This window comes from Paralichthys olivaceus, chromosome 6, assembly GCF_024713975.1.
Source record: "Paralichthys olivaceus isolate ysfri-2021 chromosome 6, ASM2471397v2, whole genome shotgun sequence".
Taxonomy (NCBI): Eukaryota; Metazoa; Chordata; class Actinopteri; order Pleuronectiformes; family Paralichthyidae; genus Paralichthys; species Paralichthys olivaceus.
Window position 1 is genome coordinate 1495418 of NC_091098.1, and position 19521 is coordinate 1514938.

At 38.4% G+C, this 19521-nt stretch overlaps 1 protein-coding gene across 2 annotated transcripts; it reads left to right on the forward strand.

Moving 5' to 3' along the window:
• Nucleotides 1–575: 575 nt before the first annotated feature.
• On the forward strand, nt 576–18065 carry suv39h1a (SUV39H1 histone lysine methyltransferase a). Of its 2 annotated transcripts, none has more exons than XM_020089565.2 (6): nt 576–726; nt 1819–1964; nt 6309–6968; nt 9910–10056; nt 13611–13740; nt 17042–18065. In XM_020089565.2, exons 1-6 carry the CDS (start codon nt 708–710, stop codon nt 17173–17175), a joined length of 1236 nt encoding a protein of 411 aa, XP_019945124.1. In that variant the 5' UTR covers nt 576–707; the 3' UTR covers nt 17176–18065. The 2 variants fall into 2 exon arrangements, with proteins under 2 accessions (XP_019945124.1, XP_019945126.1); XM_020089567.2 differs by lacking the exon at nt 576–726 and adding an exon at nt 1193–1330.
• The last annotated feature ends 1456 nt before the right edge of the window (nt 18066–19521 follow it).

Sequence of the window (19521 nt, forward strand, 5' to 3'; positions counted from 1 at the left end):
ACACATCCTTCCTTTTTTGTTGACTATGACAGAGCTGCGACTTACAGGAGGCCAGACACCACTGAGATCACATTGCTCTGAGAGAGAGAAAGAATGTGTGTGTCTCTGTACAATTGTATAGCTATATCTGCAGTTTTAAGGCAGGGGACACCTCTCTGTTATTCCCAGGATAGGGGGTCCAGACGCCCCTGTCTCCCTGTGATATCTAGCCCTGTTTACAAATGAAAAATAGGATCACAAATATGTGTTATAATCCATACTCACTTAAAGCAATTTAAGATTAAGATTCCTCTTTATTCCTCTTTACAAACACATATATCATGTTTTTCATATAAAATTAACATGGATTTAATTTAAGTTTATATTCACACGTGATAGGTTAAAGAAATGTCTGACACGTATTGTAACTCTGTGACCATTTAAAGGCACTGGTCAACAGGATGGAGGATATGAACTACACATCCGGGTCTCTAGTGGTGTGCCACAGCGGGTGTACTTTCACAACTACGCCAACTTCGTAACTTCTTGGTGAATATGAGTAGCTTGTACGACAGCTATTGTCTTCCGGCCACCCTCCTGACTCCCTTTGAGCCAATGAGAGGGCTGACAAATGACGCTCGACCAATCAGCAGCCGCTCCAGTTCATTCTGCTGCAGGATCCTTCCCACCAGTGTGAGCTTTCCTATTTTGGCGGCTGTGTGGAAAACATGGCGGAATATTTGAAAGGTAACGAAAGAGTTCTATTTTCGACTTTATATTTCATCATGGGCTCATCTGCCGTTCTATAGCTTTCGGTTTAGCTACAGTCACTTTACAGATATCGACTATTTACGCTTTCTTGTCGTCAAGCTGACGGGACAGATAGAGAGCGGACGGACTGTATCATGGTGTCTCCAGGAAGACTAGTCAGTTGTCCTCAGTAGCTTGTGCAGTTTAACTTGGTCTCCTTTGTGAGCGAACTCTCCGCCTTTTGTTCGGACCATTGCTAGCAGCATGCGAAGTAACTGAGGAAGACTGAAGGGTCGAGTTAGTGAAGTCGGTTCATCAGTGTAGGAGCAGACTAATGTGTGTAAGCGGGCAAAACTATACCCGACAACCTCCACGCGCCCTGCAGCGCCATATACATGTTTAAATGGTGCTATATGTTATATGTGTTACATCAATAATAACCACAGTGATACTTTAGGAGGTAATAATGTCATACGTTATATTTTTTGCAGCACCAATACTACCATTAGTAATAATAGAGTAGTAGTGTCACATCCTGACCGTGCAGTATCGCAGTGAGAGATATACATATGAAGTGAGAGAGAAAGACACACAGACGAAAGTGAGTATATGATGGGCGTCCAGTCCAGCTGTCCACGACAATATGCAGAAACGTAGAAGTAAAAAATATATGCCTCCCATTCACTTTCATTACATGGTTCCAGCCCCTTGTGAGTATTTCTATAAAATCAAAAGGCAGTACTTTCTGTTGATTTGAAATCACCACACTAATTAAAAATAATTTTCTTAATTTTAGATTCAAAAAATGTATATTTTTTGGATTTGGACTCGTCATTCTTAGTTCAGTGAGGCGTCTGCTTGAAACTGTTGACTCAGAAAAGAAAAAAAGTCTTAACACATTGAAATTGGATTTTATTGAGATAACTGTTTCTTCTCTAGGTAATATGTATGCTGAATTAAACAATGCATCCATACAGTGTAGTCCCAGCAGTGAACAGTGTCAGTTTAAACCAAAAGCCTACAGAGTGGATTTTGCTGTAGCCACAGTGCATTTGACACAAACTTGGTTAAAGAGAGTTGCTGTCTCAGATTGCAGAGTGTCGTGTAAGATGTCCTGGGACGAGCTGGAGGCTCTATGTCGCACTGAGAGGCTCCACTGTAAACAGCTTGGGGTGAACAGAGCCAACGTCAATGAGTATGAGGTCGAGTTCCTCTGTGACTACAAGAAGACTAAGGTAAGTTATTATTATTATTGTTAATGCATTTGTTTGCTTGGCCTGTAGTAATGCTGGGTTCAGCTTTCTTTCTAGAACTGAAAAAGTGACCTGCTGTTACTGAGCCACAGCAAGACACATGCACTTAAACATCCCAACATTTTGTGCACACACAGTTCACTTGCCACACTCAACACAAGATTCACACAGCCAGGACATCAGGGTTAAAGTGACTGGAACGACCTGGATTTATGATCCAACACCATCATTTACTAACACAATAAATGTGATGGTCAGTTTATGTGTGATGAGCAACAGAGATGACCACCCACACACACGCACACATAATCAAAGAGGAAACATGGAATACCAACCTAATGTAATACAAACCTAAATCATAACATTCCCATGCAGTTTACCGAGCTGATAACATATATCCTGTGCCAAATAATATTTATTTAAGAGCAATTCTTGTAGGGAGGAGCAAGAGAATCGATTTTATTTATTGTTTTGGTTGTATGTGTTTGTTTTATTAATGTTTTATTAAATTGAAGAGTTTTTGTTCTAATTTGAAGTGAGACTGAATATTGTTAAGAATTAAAAGTGTAATTTATTGTAATAATTTCTGGAACAATACATAATATTGTCCCCACAAAATGTATAAAATGTTTGAGCCCACAAAACACTTGTCTCAGGGGTAAACAACGCACCTCCAAGGAGGCTATCAGAGGACATTTAGTTTATTATTTGTTTCGAGTCAAATATAATTGTCAGGGTTTGCATACACTTGGATGACACCACACGAGCAGTATGGAGGCCTGTTGTTAATGCTTATACTTTATTTAATTTGGATGTTAATGCTAGTTTGAATTTGATATGTTCCAGACCTTTGCCTGAAGAAATGTTCACTATCTTGAACTTCTCTGAATACTTTTGCTATAGAAAGAGCAGCGGCTCAGGGTGTAGATTTACACACTGTGATGATGTCAAAAGTAACACGATCTATGTTGACTGAATATTGTGCTTTCAATTAATAAAGAGCTATTAGCGTACTATCCATCAAACACAACAAATAATATCTAAACCGTTTCTGTAAAAGTAAATCTAAAAGTTAGCATGCCATTGGACAAGGCATCGGCCTTGTGAATCATCCATTCTATCATAAAACTGCAAGTCTGACAAGTCAGTGTTCTAGCAGGAAGTCTGGATCTGATGTGCTGTCATTTGTGCAGTAAACAGTTCTGTTTGGCACTTCAAGTTTGGTAGAAATGTGAGTTGTCTTGTTTGACACTGCAGCCTCTACATGGTCAAAGTAGAAGTTTAGTACTTACCCACATCAGAATTTTTTTTTTATTGAGTTGCACAGAAATCTAAATGGCTGAACAGAGACAAACATGGACAGAATATATCACACAGTGAAGATTGACACTGGTTCACCTTTTTGTTACTGAAAGAAAATTGTCTGATCTACATTTTTGTAGGCATGGGAAGACAAATGTCTTGAAGATTTAAGACTTTAAAGCTTCATTCACACCACACAATTAAGTCCTATTTTCACCAACAAAGGCCCGGGATTAGAAGTATAAAGATAAATATATTAAAATTGGAAAAGGAATACAACAATAACATTTATTTTACATTATTATTTTTTCTAAAGGTTTTCTGCTGGTACAGCTCAGGGAGCTTTACCCAATAGGTTAATTTATTACCGGCTAAAAGGACTACAAGTTAAAAACAGAATAAAAACTATGAGTTAAACAATTAAAAGTCCAGGTTGTTTTATAAATGACTTATAAAGAGGTACAATGTCCATGACAGTCTAGAGCATTGACTCCTGCCACCACAACACAGTAATCCATTAAGGGCACTCTTTATAATGCAACAGCTTATCTACCCATCTACCGGAGACATCAAGAAATCACAGATGCCATCACATTCATGCAAGCCAAAGACTTGTGTCCATCAATACTGTTAGGAACCTGGGGTTCAAGAAATTGGTTAATACTTTGGACAAGCATCACCATTTAAGCAGGTACACTGCCTGCACTATTTCAGGAATGTCGTGAGAGAGTTGCAAGAGATGCAATGGCGGGATATTTTGCTGCGACTACGGACCTGTGGCCAAGCCATACTTTGAGCCCAATATAAGCCTCACGCTACATTAGGGCTGTTCGATTTTGCCCAAAAATAAAATCCTGATTTTCTTCTCTCAAAACCCGATTTACGATTACGATTTTATTTCAAATATGCAATTTTTTGATTGAACATTTTGCAAATAATTTCCCCATTGGCCTGGCAGCTTGTAGCGGGGTCCAGCATATGAGGCAAATGTTGGAAGCCAGCCTTTTCTAATGTGTATATCGGGGCCATGTCTACTGCGATGTGAAACGCGACTGCATCCATAATATTTTTCCACCTCCTTTCAGTCTTGTCATATGGTACACCACGTGAAAACGAAACTGGCAGAGTTACTTGCTTCGGAGTTGGTGGTGGTGTAGCCGCATCCACGTTCTCTTGTGCGGTCCACTCTGCAACACACTGCTGCCATTCCGGTATGTGGTTTTTCTGGAGGTGTTGAAGTAGGTTAGCCGTGCTATGGTTTTTAAGTGCCACAGACTTTACAAAGCGGGGTATTTTGCTCTCCACCCGAAGCGTCGAAGCCGTACCACTTCGACACAACGGACTTGCTCTTCCTCTTGGCAACAAAAATCCAACGCCGACGTGTTTGTTTACAGTGTGTGGAGGACGGAGGCGGAAGTCACTACGGCAACACAGCGCAGCCCAGATACATGAATGGTAGCTGTACTTAATTACCCTAGTTAAAATGAAAAATCGTTTTTATGATTTTCACGTTTTTTAACATCGTCCTAACTAAATAATTGCGATTAAGATTTAAAACCGATTAATCGAACAGGCCTACGCTACATTATATTAGCGCGGTTTTCACCGTGAAGATGTCAGCATTTTCCGAGAAGACCACACAGGGCAAAACATCGCCATTGGCCTGAAGAAAGCGATGGTGGCATGGGATTGAAAGGATGAGAACCTCTTCTGTGTCACCACAGACAATGTCTCAAACGGAAGGCTTACGGCTGAAGTCAGTAGGTGGATGAGGCTGCAGTGCTTCGGGCACAGACTCCTCTTGGTAATAGGTGAGTAGGTTTCTTTCCTCCTGATTGTGTGTGACATGTAATTTATTTATATTAATAACAAATCATTAAATTAAGATATTTCATTTGAGCTACTCCGATACCCCCCCCTACACACACAGCCAAATGATACATTGATGAAGATTATAATGATGATGATGATGATGATCATCATCATCATGATAATAAATGTGTAAATACATTTTTTTTCTGAATCTACCTGAACACTCTCTCAAGACAGAATGTCCAACCAGACGCAGATCTCAGCAGGCCATGATTGGCAGGGTCCTTGAGCAGCAGAAGGCCATTGCCCAGGCAGTGCACTTCCTCAAAAGTGTTTAAGTTTGACATTGATGTTTAGTAGTTTGAACTGCTCTAGGTTGTGCACTTAAACATAGTTGGTGATATTTATTTTTATATATATTTTATTTTAATGTATTTTTTGTTTGTCAGTTCAATTAAAGTTACAAGAAATTGTGAAACAAAAAGAAACAACAGTGTTAAGTTTCAATAAACACATATGTTCTCAAATCAATGAGTAATCGTTTTTTAATAATCGTGATTTCAATATGAATTAAAATAATAGTGATTATGATTTTTTTTGCCACAATTGAGCAGCACTACTGCATCTCCTCTGCTTCTCCAACAAAGCGTCTCCCTCTTTACTCTCTGCACCCTGCGGGTGTGGCGTGTTGTGCGTGTTGTGTGTGCCGTGCCATTGCTGTCTGGACTCTTGCGGGGTGTCTGCTGCTGTCCTGACTTTTGCCGTCCTCTCACGCTGTAGGCGGCTGGTGTTGCCTTTTTCCGTGTCACGTGCATTACATGATCAACTCCCTGCATTGTCCTTGTGTCTCGCAGCTCGGCCTCTCTTCTAATGGCATTAACACCTACTCAGCACCTGTTAATCAATCCGTACTGACAGGTGGAACCCGCCCCACAGAGCCCTGTGTGTCAATCACCACACCTTGAGGTTCTTTTTTTTCTGCTGAACTCATTGGAGGGGAAAATAAACTTTGTCTCAGTGCAAACATAAATCATGTAATAATATTTAATTGTCATATATTAAACATTGACACCCGTTGTGATGATGTGGGGCTGTTAATTGTCAAAACAATGAAGCTTAGATATCTGTTCACTGTGTTGACATGGTAAAAGATGTATACATTTCAACAGGAAAAATTCAGTGTCTGATCCTCATTAAAGTTGTGTTTTTCAGGAGGAGGAATTCTACCTGGTTAAATGGAGGGGGTTCCCAGAGTCAGATAAGAGTTGGGAACCCAAGAGGAACCTCAAATGCCCCAAACTGATAAAGCAGTTCCACCTGGACCTTGATGAGGAACTGAGGCGCCAAAAGAGACGCTGCATTCCTAAAAAGCTAGATAAGGAAGTCGCCTCAAACCTGCTCCAGAAAGCCCAACTCCGTCAGAGTCTGCAGCGCTGGGAGAACCATTTGAATCAGACTCGCAACCACCCAGGTCGCATTTATGTCATTAACGAAGTGGACCTTGAGGGCCCTCCAAAAAACTTCACCTACATAAACAACTACAAAGCAGGCCAGGGCATAGTGTTAGATGAGATGGCTGTGGGTTGTGAGTGTAAGAACTGTTTAGAGGAGCCAGTGAATGGCTGCTGCCCTGGGGCCTCCTTGCACCGCATGGCCTACAATGATAAGGGGCAGGTCCGGATCCGGGCAGGACAGCCTATATATGAGTGTAACTCCCGATGCAGCTGTGGCCAAGATTGTTCCAACAGAGTGGTGCAGAGGGGTATCCAGTTTGATCTGTGCATCTTTAAGACAGAGAACGGCCGAGGATGGGGTGTCCGCACACTGCAGCATATCAGGAAGAACACATTTGTCATGGAGTACGTAGGAGAGGTAAGCACATTTTTAACAGTTTGGCCTTGAGCATCTTGTCATTGACAGTCATGATGTCTAAAGTCAGTGCTTCCTTTGGAGTTGAGGAATACTCAACGATTGTTGACCAGCCTCTGTTAAACCAGCTTTTGTGTTTTCTGAGATGCCTCATTGCTCCCTGCTTCCTCCATTATCATTTTAATAATATCCTGTATTGTATTATTTTCAAATTAATCTTGTAGTCGGTGCATGTTTCAGATTAGATAGAAGAGCATTATAAGTTTCTACTAATGTATCTGATGTAACCTGACTTCAAAACTCCTAGGGCTAGATGCACTGACTTGTCTTACACCTGGGCAGCGTTTGAAAAGTAAAATCAAATTCTTACTATTATTCTTTGGCTCTGATGGAAAATGTCAAGACATAAAAAAAAAAATGTGAGGAAGAATCTGTAAAGAGATATGTTTAGTTCACATGACATGATTTTTTTAGTTTTGGAAGTTGCAGACAAGAGCCGTAGATCAGAGCCAAATCAGTTTGATTGGCACTTGCCTAAAATGTAAACATTAACTTAATAAAGGCATATTTTGCCTTATGCTGCACAAAGTAAAACATGCAAGTGAACATTATTGAAGTAATTGGTTATGTTAACTTGAGATATAAAATATTAATTGCATTGTTAAAGGCAAAGTAGAGAAAAATTACTATAATTTTCTATATTACTGATGTGATATTCTCTTTGCAGAAAGACATCGGAAAGGATCGTTTGGGCTCACTATGTCACATATTAGTTTTGTGACCAAAGTATGGCTGCAACGAATAACTATCTTAAAAATTGATTCATCTGTTGATTATTATTTGGGTTATTCAACTATTAATCAGATAAAAAAGACAAAAGCTTCATTTTAAGCCTTCCAGCAGTTTATTCAAAAAGTTAAAATGGCTTGTCCCGCTGAATGTGTCTGAGACAGAGAGCTGAATGTGTGACCGGAGGTGTCTCTGTAAACATTTTCAGACATAACCTGCGGGTAAAATCCAGAGAATTGGCTACAGAGTTTACCCAGGGTCTGTCTCTCACACATGCACATCACAGTGGGAGGTTCCCTGCACAGACACTTTCACAACAGTATCAAATCCTCAGCATTATTCAGTTGAGAGCTGGATAAGCCGGGAGCATCAGACAGAGGCAGGGACCACATGATTTTCTTGACAACACACTGACACTGGTGTCAGCTCTTATCACCCCAAACTCTCTTGACATCTTCGTCTGTGTCACTGCTTTTTCACCTGAAGATATTGTTGTTGTTTTTTCATTTTTGTGTCTGTCACATGTTAAAAGCATCATCAGCATTCACTGTGACTAGTAAGAATCTTTATATATACATATAACATCATTCTGAATTGTCAAAACAATATCATTAATTCTCAAAACCCTAACTTTTAACACCTGTAATTACATTGTAAGAATCAAACTACTTTTGTCATTCATGTATATGGGATTCCTCATCATGAATAACGAATGATTTAATGCAATTATGTTGAATTGTATTATGATCTTTATCCTAATCTTTCAGATATCTACAATTCTGACAAGTCATAATTCAAGTTTATGATAACACCATATTGACTAGTTTAAACTTAATCTATGGCATCTTGAATTTAGGTGAATTTAAGACATCTTGAATTTAGGTGAATTTAAGACATCTTGAACATGGATTATGAATAGTCAGAATCTGAAACTGGAGTATCATAATTCAGTTGCAGATGTCTAGTATGTCTTTAGAAGTAGAAGCTACTTTTTGAAAAAACTGCTTGAAAGGGTAAAATTTATCTTTTGTCTTTTTATCAAATTATTGATAGATTAAAAATAATTGACAGATTAGTCGATTTTCAAATAATTGTTAGTTGCAGCCCTACTATTTTCACTGTGCACCTATCATGGTTATGTTTTACCATAGCAACCATTTGCAATTGCCAACTCTCTCTCTTTTTTTTCATAATGTCAGTTGTGTTGGCTTAAAAAATTCAGTTTTTAAAATGATCAAACAAAGATATTTGGAGTGAGCAGGTAGCACCTTCTCAATGCCATAGTAAATTGCAGGGTTGTATTTCAAATGTTTTGAAAGCCCCTACAAGAGGTTTTTAGCTTGTTATTTTAATAATGATGCCTCTTTATGACGTACAATAGCAAATGAGACAATCAGGGAGAAAATTGGCTTTTTCTATGAACTATTCTTTATGTTGGTCGCTGAGACATGTTACTTGCAAAGTCAGAGCAACAATTTACAGCAGGCAGGCTGGAAAAGCCTTTGTGTAGGCGGAGGGAAAGGAAAGAGAAGCGGAGAAGTTAGCCGGGCTACTTAAAAGGCTAATGGCTAATCACTTCAGACCAGGGGCCTCATTTATAACCTTTGCGTACACACAAGAAAGGGCCTGAAGGATGCGTACACCACTTCTCACGCACACTGTAGGATCTTTAGCATATGAAAACAAACTTGAATGTACGCACATTTTAGGGAACTGAAGCAGATTATTGATCCACTTCATTATTGACCAGCAGCATTTTTTATGCTCACACTCCATAAGAATTGTCAATTGAAAAACATATATAACAACCTACAGCAAATTACGTCGGATACCATTAAACAGCAGAGTCAAGAATATTTTAATGTGTATCATCAAGTCTGACTTGTGTGTGCGTGCGCGCGCGCGCGTGTGAGAGAAATCGCTGCAGTGAATATCCCAGAGTGGAGGTTAGGATCCAATGTTGAAGTAATCGGTCTGATTGCTCTTTAAATATATATATATACTGTTGTGACAGGTTGACATAGTAGAAACTGTAAGTAAATAGTTTAAGTGGTTATTTCAGTTTTTTTAATTAATCTTTGCTAATTTTTTATGTTGGCATATGACTTCAGAGCAGTGGTATCACTATTATCCTGCAATGTCCTGTTTCCTTCAGATTATCACAACAGATGAAGCAGAGAGGAGGGGCCACATTTACGACCGCCAAGGATCTACATACCTGTTTGACCTGGACTATGTGGAAGATGTGTACACAGTGGATGCTGCTCACCTAGGCAACATCTCCCACTTTGTCAACCACAGCGTAAGTGTCTTCAAACTGTGCACAGAGTATACTGGTGGCAACTAAGAAGGCAGCTGCTAAATTGTACTCAAATATATGTATTACGCCTTTTCACTGGCCATCTTCCTGTTAAAGTGGATTCACAGTTTTACACAGGTATCTGTTAATTGATGTAAAATAGTTTGTCTCAGCACAGAGGTCGTGTAATAGGAAGGAACTTGATCTGGATGCATTAAGAAATTTAAAATTCGTATATTCATCCAGTTACAAAAGCCAAGCCCAAAACCAAATTTTGGAAGAGTTTAATTCCCACTCCACCAAGTCGAAGGCCTTTTTGGCATTTAGTGAGAAGGCTGCAACCAGAACCTAATCTGTTCATGCATTTAAGATGTGTAAGCATTTGCTTATTGCCTGATGATATGTTCTTAATGAAACCAACGTGATCGCTATTTATAATGTCTGGTGATATATGCTTGAATTTGATGCTAATGTCTTAATATCTTGCAATCTGCAACAATAAGTCTCACCAGTCAGAAATTAGAAGACTCTGAGTTATCTTTGTCCTTTTTTGATCAGAGAAATCAAGGTAACATTAAATGTTCTGGGTACACAGTCTGTTTCATATGCCATTAAATATCGATATAGATATCAATAGTATTTCTTGTATTCTTGGATTATTTACAACCCCAAATCAGAAAAGTTTTGGACGGTATGTTACATTTAAAATTAAAACTGAGAACAGTGTTTTATAAAAGATCTTTGACTTGTATTACAGTAAAAACAATACAAAAGCACATTATTTGATGTTTGACATCACAAATTGTATTGTTTTTTCAAAACAAACATATTTAAATTTAGATTCTTGCAACATATTTCAAAAAAAGTTGGGACAGTAAAGCATTTACCACTTTGTAATGTTGCCATTTCTTTTCACGCCACTTAAAAGACATTTAGGGACTCAAGACACCAAGGGATGAAGCGTTTCAGGTGTCATTTTGTCCCATTCTTCCTGCAAACAAAAGTCTTAACGTGTGCAACAATACAGGGTCTCTGTCTCCGCTTTTGTCTTAAAGGCAGCACATGCTGCTCCAAAATCGCTATGTACCTTTCTGCATCAATATGCCATCACAGAAGTGTAAGTTACCTTTGCCAAGGACACTGACCCAACCCCGTACCATGACAGACCCTGGCTTTTGGACTTGTTGCTTATAACAGTCTGGATGGTCCTTTTCATCTTTGGTCCGGAGCACATGACGTCCATTTCTTTCAAAAAGGTCGACGGTGCTTCTGGACACAGTTAAAATAAGGCTTTCTTTTGGCACAGTAAAGTGTAAACTTACATTTGTGGATGTAACTACATATTGTAGTGTTTGACAAATGTTTGCCAAAGTAATCCTGAGCCCATGTGGTTATATTTTATAGATGAATGACAGTTCTTGATGCAGTGTCGTCTGAGGGATTGGAGAACACAGTCAGTTCAGGCTTGTGCTCCTGCCCTTTACGCACTGAAAATCCTTGAATCTTTTAATCATGTTAGGCACCATAGAGGGTAAAATTTCCAAAATCCCTTCCTATCTTTCTTTGAGGAACACTGTTTTTAAACTTTACAATAATTTTCTCACACATTTGTTGGCAAACTGGTGATCCTCGGTCCATCTGTGCTCCTAAAGGACTAGGCCTTTCATGGATGTTGCTTTTGTACCAAATCATGATCACAGTCATCTGTTGACATCACCTATTTCAAATCACATTATCTTTTAATCATTCTACCTCATTACTAGCCCTAAATTGCCCCGCCCTAACTTTTTTGGGAATGTGTTGCAGGCCTGAATGGCAGGAATGAATGTATATTTACAAATTAAATAAAGTTGACCAGACAAAACATACAATCTTATGTTCATACTGTCTGCAATGAAATACAAGTCAGGTGTATGTGTAGCTCAGAATGCAGTTTCTATTTTTTGTTAGGTTTTAGGGCTGCACGATATATCTAAAATGTATCATCGTCGGGATATCAACATGAGCCATATGCATATTGAAAAATAACAGCTTGAACTGCAATAAAAGGTGCTCCATGTGCCATGCATTCACACATGTCAATATATTCGGCCAATCAGATGGAGCCCTGCTGCCCTGGAAGATATTCAGATCGGTGACAGGTTTTTCTGTCACTGAAACATTGTCGGAAGAAAAGAATAGAGAGAAAACAGAATTGACGAAGTTCTGTGGAAGCTTTTACTGATCAAGTTTGTGCCATGTGAAATTCATCACTGAGTGGTTGATTATGTAAAAGAATTGCGTAGCTTATTTATGATAGTCCCAGAACCTGACAGAAAAGTATCAGCGCACCCACTGTGTCTCTCTCTCTCTCACCACCACAGACTCAGCTGACATCTCTGACTCCCTAAAGTTTAAATGTTGATTTGTTGATCATCTGATCATCAAATAATGGTCGATACTTTTCTTAATCAGTTAAATATTTCTTCAGAGAAGGCATATCCATCAGTCGTCCAGCTTGCTCTTTTCCTCTCTCTCTCACACTCACTCACACACAAACAGTGTGTGTGAACTCAGACAGGGTAAAAACAATTGAATTTATAAGAGATGGCGGCACGCTCTGTTTGGATTGCCCCGGTCAGCGCAGTGCACAGCGTGAATGACCGAGACACAGAGCGAAGCAGTAATACAATAGAATGCCTTTAATGCCATTACACAATGAAGCATGGCGAAATTACACTGACAGACTGGTTAAACTGTAAAACATTTTTTTTTATCAGTCCAAACATGTATGAACTCAGTGGAGCTGTGCAAAGCTCCCTGGGTGACGTTTTTGCAATAAAACCATGTTGTTAGAATGTAAATAAAGCTTTTCATTATTTTATCGGTGTCTACATGAAAACTGAGACTAAAACTAAAACTAGCAATGAAAAAATTATTTAGTTAACTGAAATAAAAATAAAAACGACAATTACAAAAAAACCAAAAACTAAATAAAAACTACAGTGAACAATGCAAAACTAACTCAAACTAAACTGAATTGGAGATAAATTCAGCTTTGTTTTCGTTGTCGGTTCGTTTTCTCCCTCGATTACTGCCTGTCCTGCAGGTGATGGTTAAAGAATGAAATTAAAGGATTTGATAAACCATATTTGGTGTCACACATTGTTTCTTCCTTTTTCAGCTTCTACAAGTCAAGGCTTTCTCTTTATGCCTGGAAAAACTAAGGCTAAAACTAAATAAAAACTAAACTGAAACTAGTCAATTCCTCAAAATAAAAACTAAACTAAAACTACAAAATCACTTGTTGAACTAACTAAAACTAAACTGAAATAAAAAAGCGACCTGAAAAACTAAATAAAAAATGACAATTTCAAAACTATAATAACCTTGATTTGATCTATGTCTATGTTAGCAGTGAAACCAAAGCAGAAAGACTTAAACACTGTTTATTTATTGCAAGTCATATAATCATCGCTATATTCAACAATGTTATTGCATGTTTTCTTAATATTGTGCAGACCTATTTGGTATTCTAAAGCACAGTCTCCTGACATGTGTTTTTGTTTTTTTTACAGTGTAATCCAAATCTGCAGGTTTTCAATGTGTTCATTGATAACATTGATGAGAGGCTCCCAAGAATCGCTTTATTTTCAACACGGGCTATTCGGGCAGGAGAGGAGCTCACCTTTGACTACAAAATGCAAAGTAAGTGTTATGGTTTAAGCAGAACTTTATTTCAAACTGGCTTTAACCAGACTTTAGGGAACAGTCAGTTACATGAAGAATCTTGAATCTTAAAATCATGTCCTTTGTAACCATAAGCATTCTTAGAGTTTGTCAGGTGAATGGACGCATATATTATAATTATCATATCAAATTATTATATCCTCTTCCTTTTTTCGTACGGTCAAGAATCAGGTCTCTCAATTAAACTGAAAAACTTAGAAAGGTCCCAAAGCCATCTCAAGGATTTGTATCAGGGCCAAGAACAAATTTTTAGGATTCTCATCAGCTGAATGAAGCGAAGTCCATCATCACGAGAGAGGTGAGAGAGACCAGGAACACTTGAGCACCATCAGGTATCAGATCTGACTAGTTAAAATGTAAACAAGATACTGTGTAAAGAAGTTATTGATTATTATTGATGACAGGCACAATTCATATAATAAATAATGACTGAAGTAATGTTGTTAATAATAATAATAGTTGTTGTCCTGCAGTGCTGTTATATCTGCGATGAGAGAAAGAGAGAGAGAGAGAGAGAGAGAGAGAGAGAGGGACTGTGGGAGACAGAAACAGTTATTGACATGTATTAAAAATAAATAAATGTGTGGGGGGCAGAGAGACAGAGAAGTGGGAATGAGGACAAACGGTCCTTCAGTCACACTTTAAATTTAGTTTTATTATTCGATATTATTATTATTATATTATAAGAGATATGTGACTATTGCTTTGGTTCTTTCTCAATGTTTAAGAGCACGCTTTATTAACACTACAAACAAGTCTGTGGAACTGATCGTGGCATGGTTGTTGGTGCCAGAAGGGCTGGTCTAGAGAGTATTTCAAAAACTGCTCATCTATTGGGATTTTCACTTACAACCATCTCTAGGGTTTAAAAAGAATGGTTCGGAAAAAGAGAAAATATCCAGTGAGCGGCAGTTGTGTGGATGAAAATACCTTGTTGATGTCAGAGGATAATGGGCAGAGTGGTTCGAGATGATAGAAAGGCAACTGTAACTCAAATAACCACTCGTTACAACCAAGGTATGCAGAATAACATCTATGAACACACAACACGTCGGACCTAGAAGTAGATGGGCTACAGCAGCAGAAGACCACACCGGGTGCCACTCCTGTCAGCTAAGAACAGGATACTGAGGCTACAGTTCACACAGGCTCACAAAATTGGACAATAGAAGATTGGAAAAACGTTGCCTGGTCTGATGAGTCTTGATTTCACCTGCCACATTCAGATGTAGGGTCAGAATTTGGCGTAAACAACATGAAAGCATGGATCCATCCTGCCTTGTATCAAAGGTTCAGGCTGGTGGTGGTGGTGTGATGGTATGGGGGATATGTTCTTGGCACATTTTGGGCCCCTTGGTACCAATTGAGCATCCTTTAAACACCACGGCCTACCTGAGTATTGTTGCTGACCATGTCCATACCTTTGTGACCACAGTGTACCCACCTTCTGATGGCTACTTCCAGCAGGATAATGCACCATGTCACAAAGCTCACATTATCTCAAACTGGTTTCTTGAACATGACAATGAGTTCACTGTACTACAATGGCCTCCACGGTCACCAGATCTCAATCCAATAGAGCACCTTTCGGATGTGATGGAACGGGAGATCGCCATTGCGATATTCAACAATGTTATCATGTTTTCCTAATATCGTGGCCCTAATATATGTACACTGATGTACACTGCTCCAAAAAAGGGAACACTTAAATCACACATTAGATCTTGATGAACGAATTATGCAAGTTGAAAATCTTTCTGATCTACATTCTATAATTTGTTGAGGACAAATTTTTTATGCAACCTGATGAGGACTGGATTCATACTGAAAATCAAAGAAAAAAAATGAAATCACAGGGTGATTCAACTTGTGTGACTTTTATCAAAGCAACTCATAATGTGACTCTGTATGCACACCCGACAACATCTGGGCATGATGCTCCTGCACAGTCTGTGGTGGTAAATAATGTCCCATAGGTGCTCAATTGGATTTAGGTCAGGGGAATGAGAGGGCCAGTCAATGGCATCAATGCCTTCATCATCAAGGAACTGCCTACACACTCTGGCCATGAGGCCGGGCATTATCCTGCACCATGAGGAACCTGGGGCCCACTGCACCAGTGTAAGGTCTCAAAATCGAGGATTTCGTCCCATCAACAAATTACACAATGTGAATCAGTAAAGATTTTCCAATTGAATAATTCCTTCATCAAAATCAGTTGTGATTTCAGTGTTCACTTATTTGATTTTAACCCTTGCAGAAAATTAATTATTGACAAATGGGTAATATAAAAACTAGTTTAAATCTTTTAACAAATGTCTCAAACATTCACTTGTAAGACGGACTTGAAGCTAAAGAATGTTGTAGTATAAGGTTCTTTCAAAAGTTAAGACTGCACCCTACAGACTGGGACAGTTCGAAGGTTGCCCACTAAAAGTTTAAACTAAAAATAAGAGGACTAACATCTGCAAGATGGACTTCACCAGGCTGTGAAGTGGGTGTGGGATAGAAGACCATTAGGGCTGTAATGATGCCTGAACCAAATCCACGGTCCAGATGTCTACGGTTTGATTTTGAACTCTGGACATTGAGACAGTGGGACGCACACACACACACGCACACACACACACACACACACACACACACACCACTTTCATAATCTTTGGTTATTTTTTGTTTATACAGTTTTATGTGAGGTCAAGTCCAAGTCAATGTTCTTTAATGTTCTTCTCTTTACTGTTCCAAACTGTGGTGCTTTAATAAAACCCAGACATTTTCCTCACGCTTTTTCTCACGGACACACTACACCCTCTCTCCGAAAAAAAAGAAACCAAGGTATGAACCAAACCAAGGTATTTTATTCTTAAAAACAGAGTAGACCTAAAGGAATCAAAAATTAATTCATTATCTACTCACCACTATGCCAATGGAGGGGTGGGTGAAGTGTTTCCAAAACACTTCTGGAGTCTCAACTGCAAGTTTGTTGCAACAGAATCAAATACAATTGAAGTCAATGGTGTCTTCTTCTTCAGAAAACAACAGAAAAATCACAACATGCCTCCATTAAAAAAAAAGTAATGTATTGTATAACATATATATTGACCCTTAATTATACTATCACACACGATCATTTTTACCATAATTTTAGCTGCCATCTATATGGGGGGTGAGTTTATGTTCAAGCAGTTAAGCTGCTTTTTAACAGTCATTAGAAGCTGCCTCTTCAACTGAACCCTTTCCGGCATCTGTTTGATTCCAGTTGATCCAGTTGACACAGAAAGCACCAAAATGGACTCCAGTTTCAGTCTAGCAGGGCTCCCGAGCTCGCCAAAGAAGAGGATTCGAGTGGAGTGTCGGTGTGGATCAGACTCTTGTCGAAAATACCTGTTCTGATACGACAATGCAGGAAAGCAACATTTTGTAAAGATGTGAAAAATTGTACAGATTTTAAAAAGATTTTAAATTTTTCTTTTGTTTATTTAGTTTAAACCAATTATCAACTTTGACAAAAAAAACCTTTTATTTTTGTACTTGACTTGACATGAGGAGGAAATTTGTCTACCTAATTCTAATCATTTTATATATCTTCCTCCATCCCCTTTAAATTGCAAGATAGACAGATGACTTATGTGGCTTATATATTAGCCGATCACCGCAGAGTGCAGTATAAGAATGACCCGCTGTTGACTTGATGAGTAAATTATTACCTGTGATTGCTTCCTCTTTCATGTGTACATGTTTTCTACATGCACAGCAGGGGGACTGAGCAACGGTAGCAGGGTCCCACCAATTCGCTCGCTGATTGCGGGTAAACAGTATAGTTAACGTCATGAGACTGTCAATGCCACAGCATATGATTGACATCATTTTCATTCTCATAAAGCCATTCAGTGAACCCTCATATCCAACAGAGAAGGGTACTGTCATTCTGGTTCTTCACTCCTTTTTCAAGTCATTTGTCAGCTGGCTGGACGGCGTGCATGAGCGCGCCCATTCATGTTCAATGTCACTGTTTTTAAACTACATGGGTGAAAGACTCAAACAGATGATGAAACATTTAACATTTTATGTAAGTAAAACTATCTGCATTTATGAGCCCTATCTGGGACAGGTGAGAGGTTTTTTAATGGACTGAGCATTCTCTGAATAAAATGTATTATCTGGTCAAATAGCTGATTATTTTACAGTTTTTATATTTAAACACTTTAGATATTAGTACCAATTTTTATTGTTTATTAGAAATAGAGAACAAATGCAATGTAAATAAATTGTTATGAAGATAACTGATGCTGTCCTGTTTTCATTGTTGTACTCTTACTACATTTTACTTAAGCTCAATGTTTTATTAGTCCTCACTTTCAAAATGTGCTTACAGATACAGCTCACATTATATATACAATTATTGACTTTCAATTCCTCCCATTATAATATAATGTTTAGTGCCTGTTTGGAATGGGCTGTTTGCTTTGGCCTGTTAATGCTAAATGCAGCTTTCTGGCTGTAAAAGTTACCTTTAGTATTTGAGCCACTCCAAGTAAAGATCATCTGGAGAGACCAAAAGCTGTCGAACAAAGATCTGTGACACAGATTTCTGGAATTATTATGCAGATGAAATGCCCTTCAGAATTATTTCTTGTCATTAGTGAGTCCTCAAACAGTTCTACAATATACTCTCAACTTTACAACTCACATTGTTTGTGTGCTGGATGTTGAGTACACAGCTTTTTTATAAACTGGTCCATGATTCTGTTTAGTTTTATTTTATAGTAATTTCTTTCATTAGATGTAACTGAATTATCTTTAGTTTTGTTCCCCCATGTGTTATGTGTTTGAATGATTTGCTTAACAGGAGTTTTCTTTTTTTTCATGACAGAAACCATCTTTGAGAAAAAAATCCTTTGACCTATACTTTGACTTTTAAGTTTGGCCCATGTTCAATCTGCTAACATGGAGGAGGTGACATTTATGTCCTGCACTCTTTATATACAGTGTATGGTTCTGCAGCCATTGGACGATCAAGTTTTTTTTTAATGATTTTTTTAAGGTAAAGAATTTACCTCTACATTAAGAAATTAGTGCATAAAAATAAGCAATATAATAATAAAAAGTAATACATAACCTTTTGTATCAGGGCTCCAGATGGTGCGCCTAACACTATTTTACCCTTTTCTTGACATTTCCCATATTCAATTAAACTTCACAGCACTTCACAGATTTAGATTATCACACTCTGGAGCCCTGTAGTAGTGTTGATCATTTCTCTCAAAATCCCCAGGTACCTACCATTTGGGAACTGTTGGTGTAGAATGGTGGATGGATGGCTTTCAACCTGAGAAATTCCTATTCTGAATTTATGACACTTTATAATATTAGTCAGAAGTTACTTTTATTTCTTTTTTTTTACTTTATTGTATAAACATGAAAAGAAATTAACTAGAAAACCATTAAAATGTACTTTGGTATGTGTTGAATACGATTAATATATTTGGAGTCAAATAAAGTTAAATCAGCATGTAAGAAGCAGGGATCATGATACCCAATTGTGGTCTAATTGTGTGAAGCATCTTGGTGACAGGTCCTGTCAGCACTGCTTTGACAGGTCGTTGGATGAGCATGTAAGCCATTGTGGCATTCACCTTGTGTGACAGGGATTGCTTTGGTTTGCAGGATTTGTGCAGGTTAAGGACTTCATGAGCTGCAGTGAAAATACACAGGTGGTGGTTGTGACTGAAAGGTGAA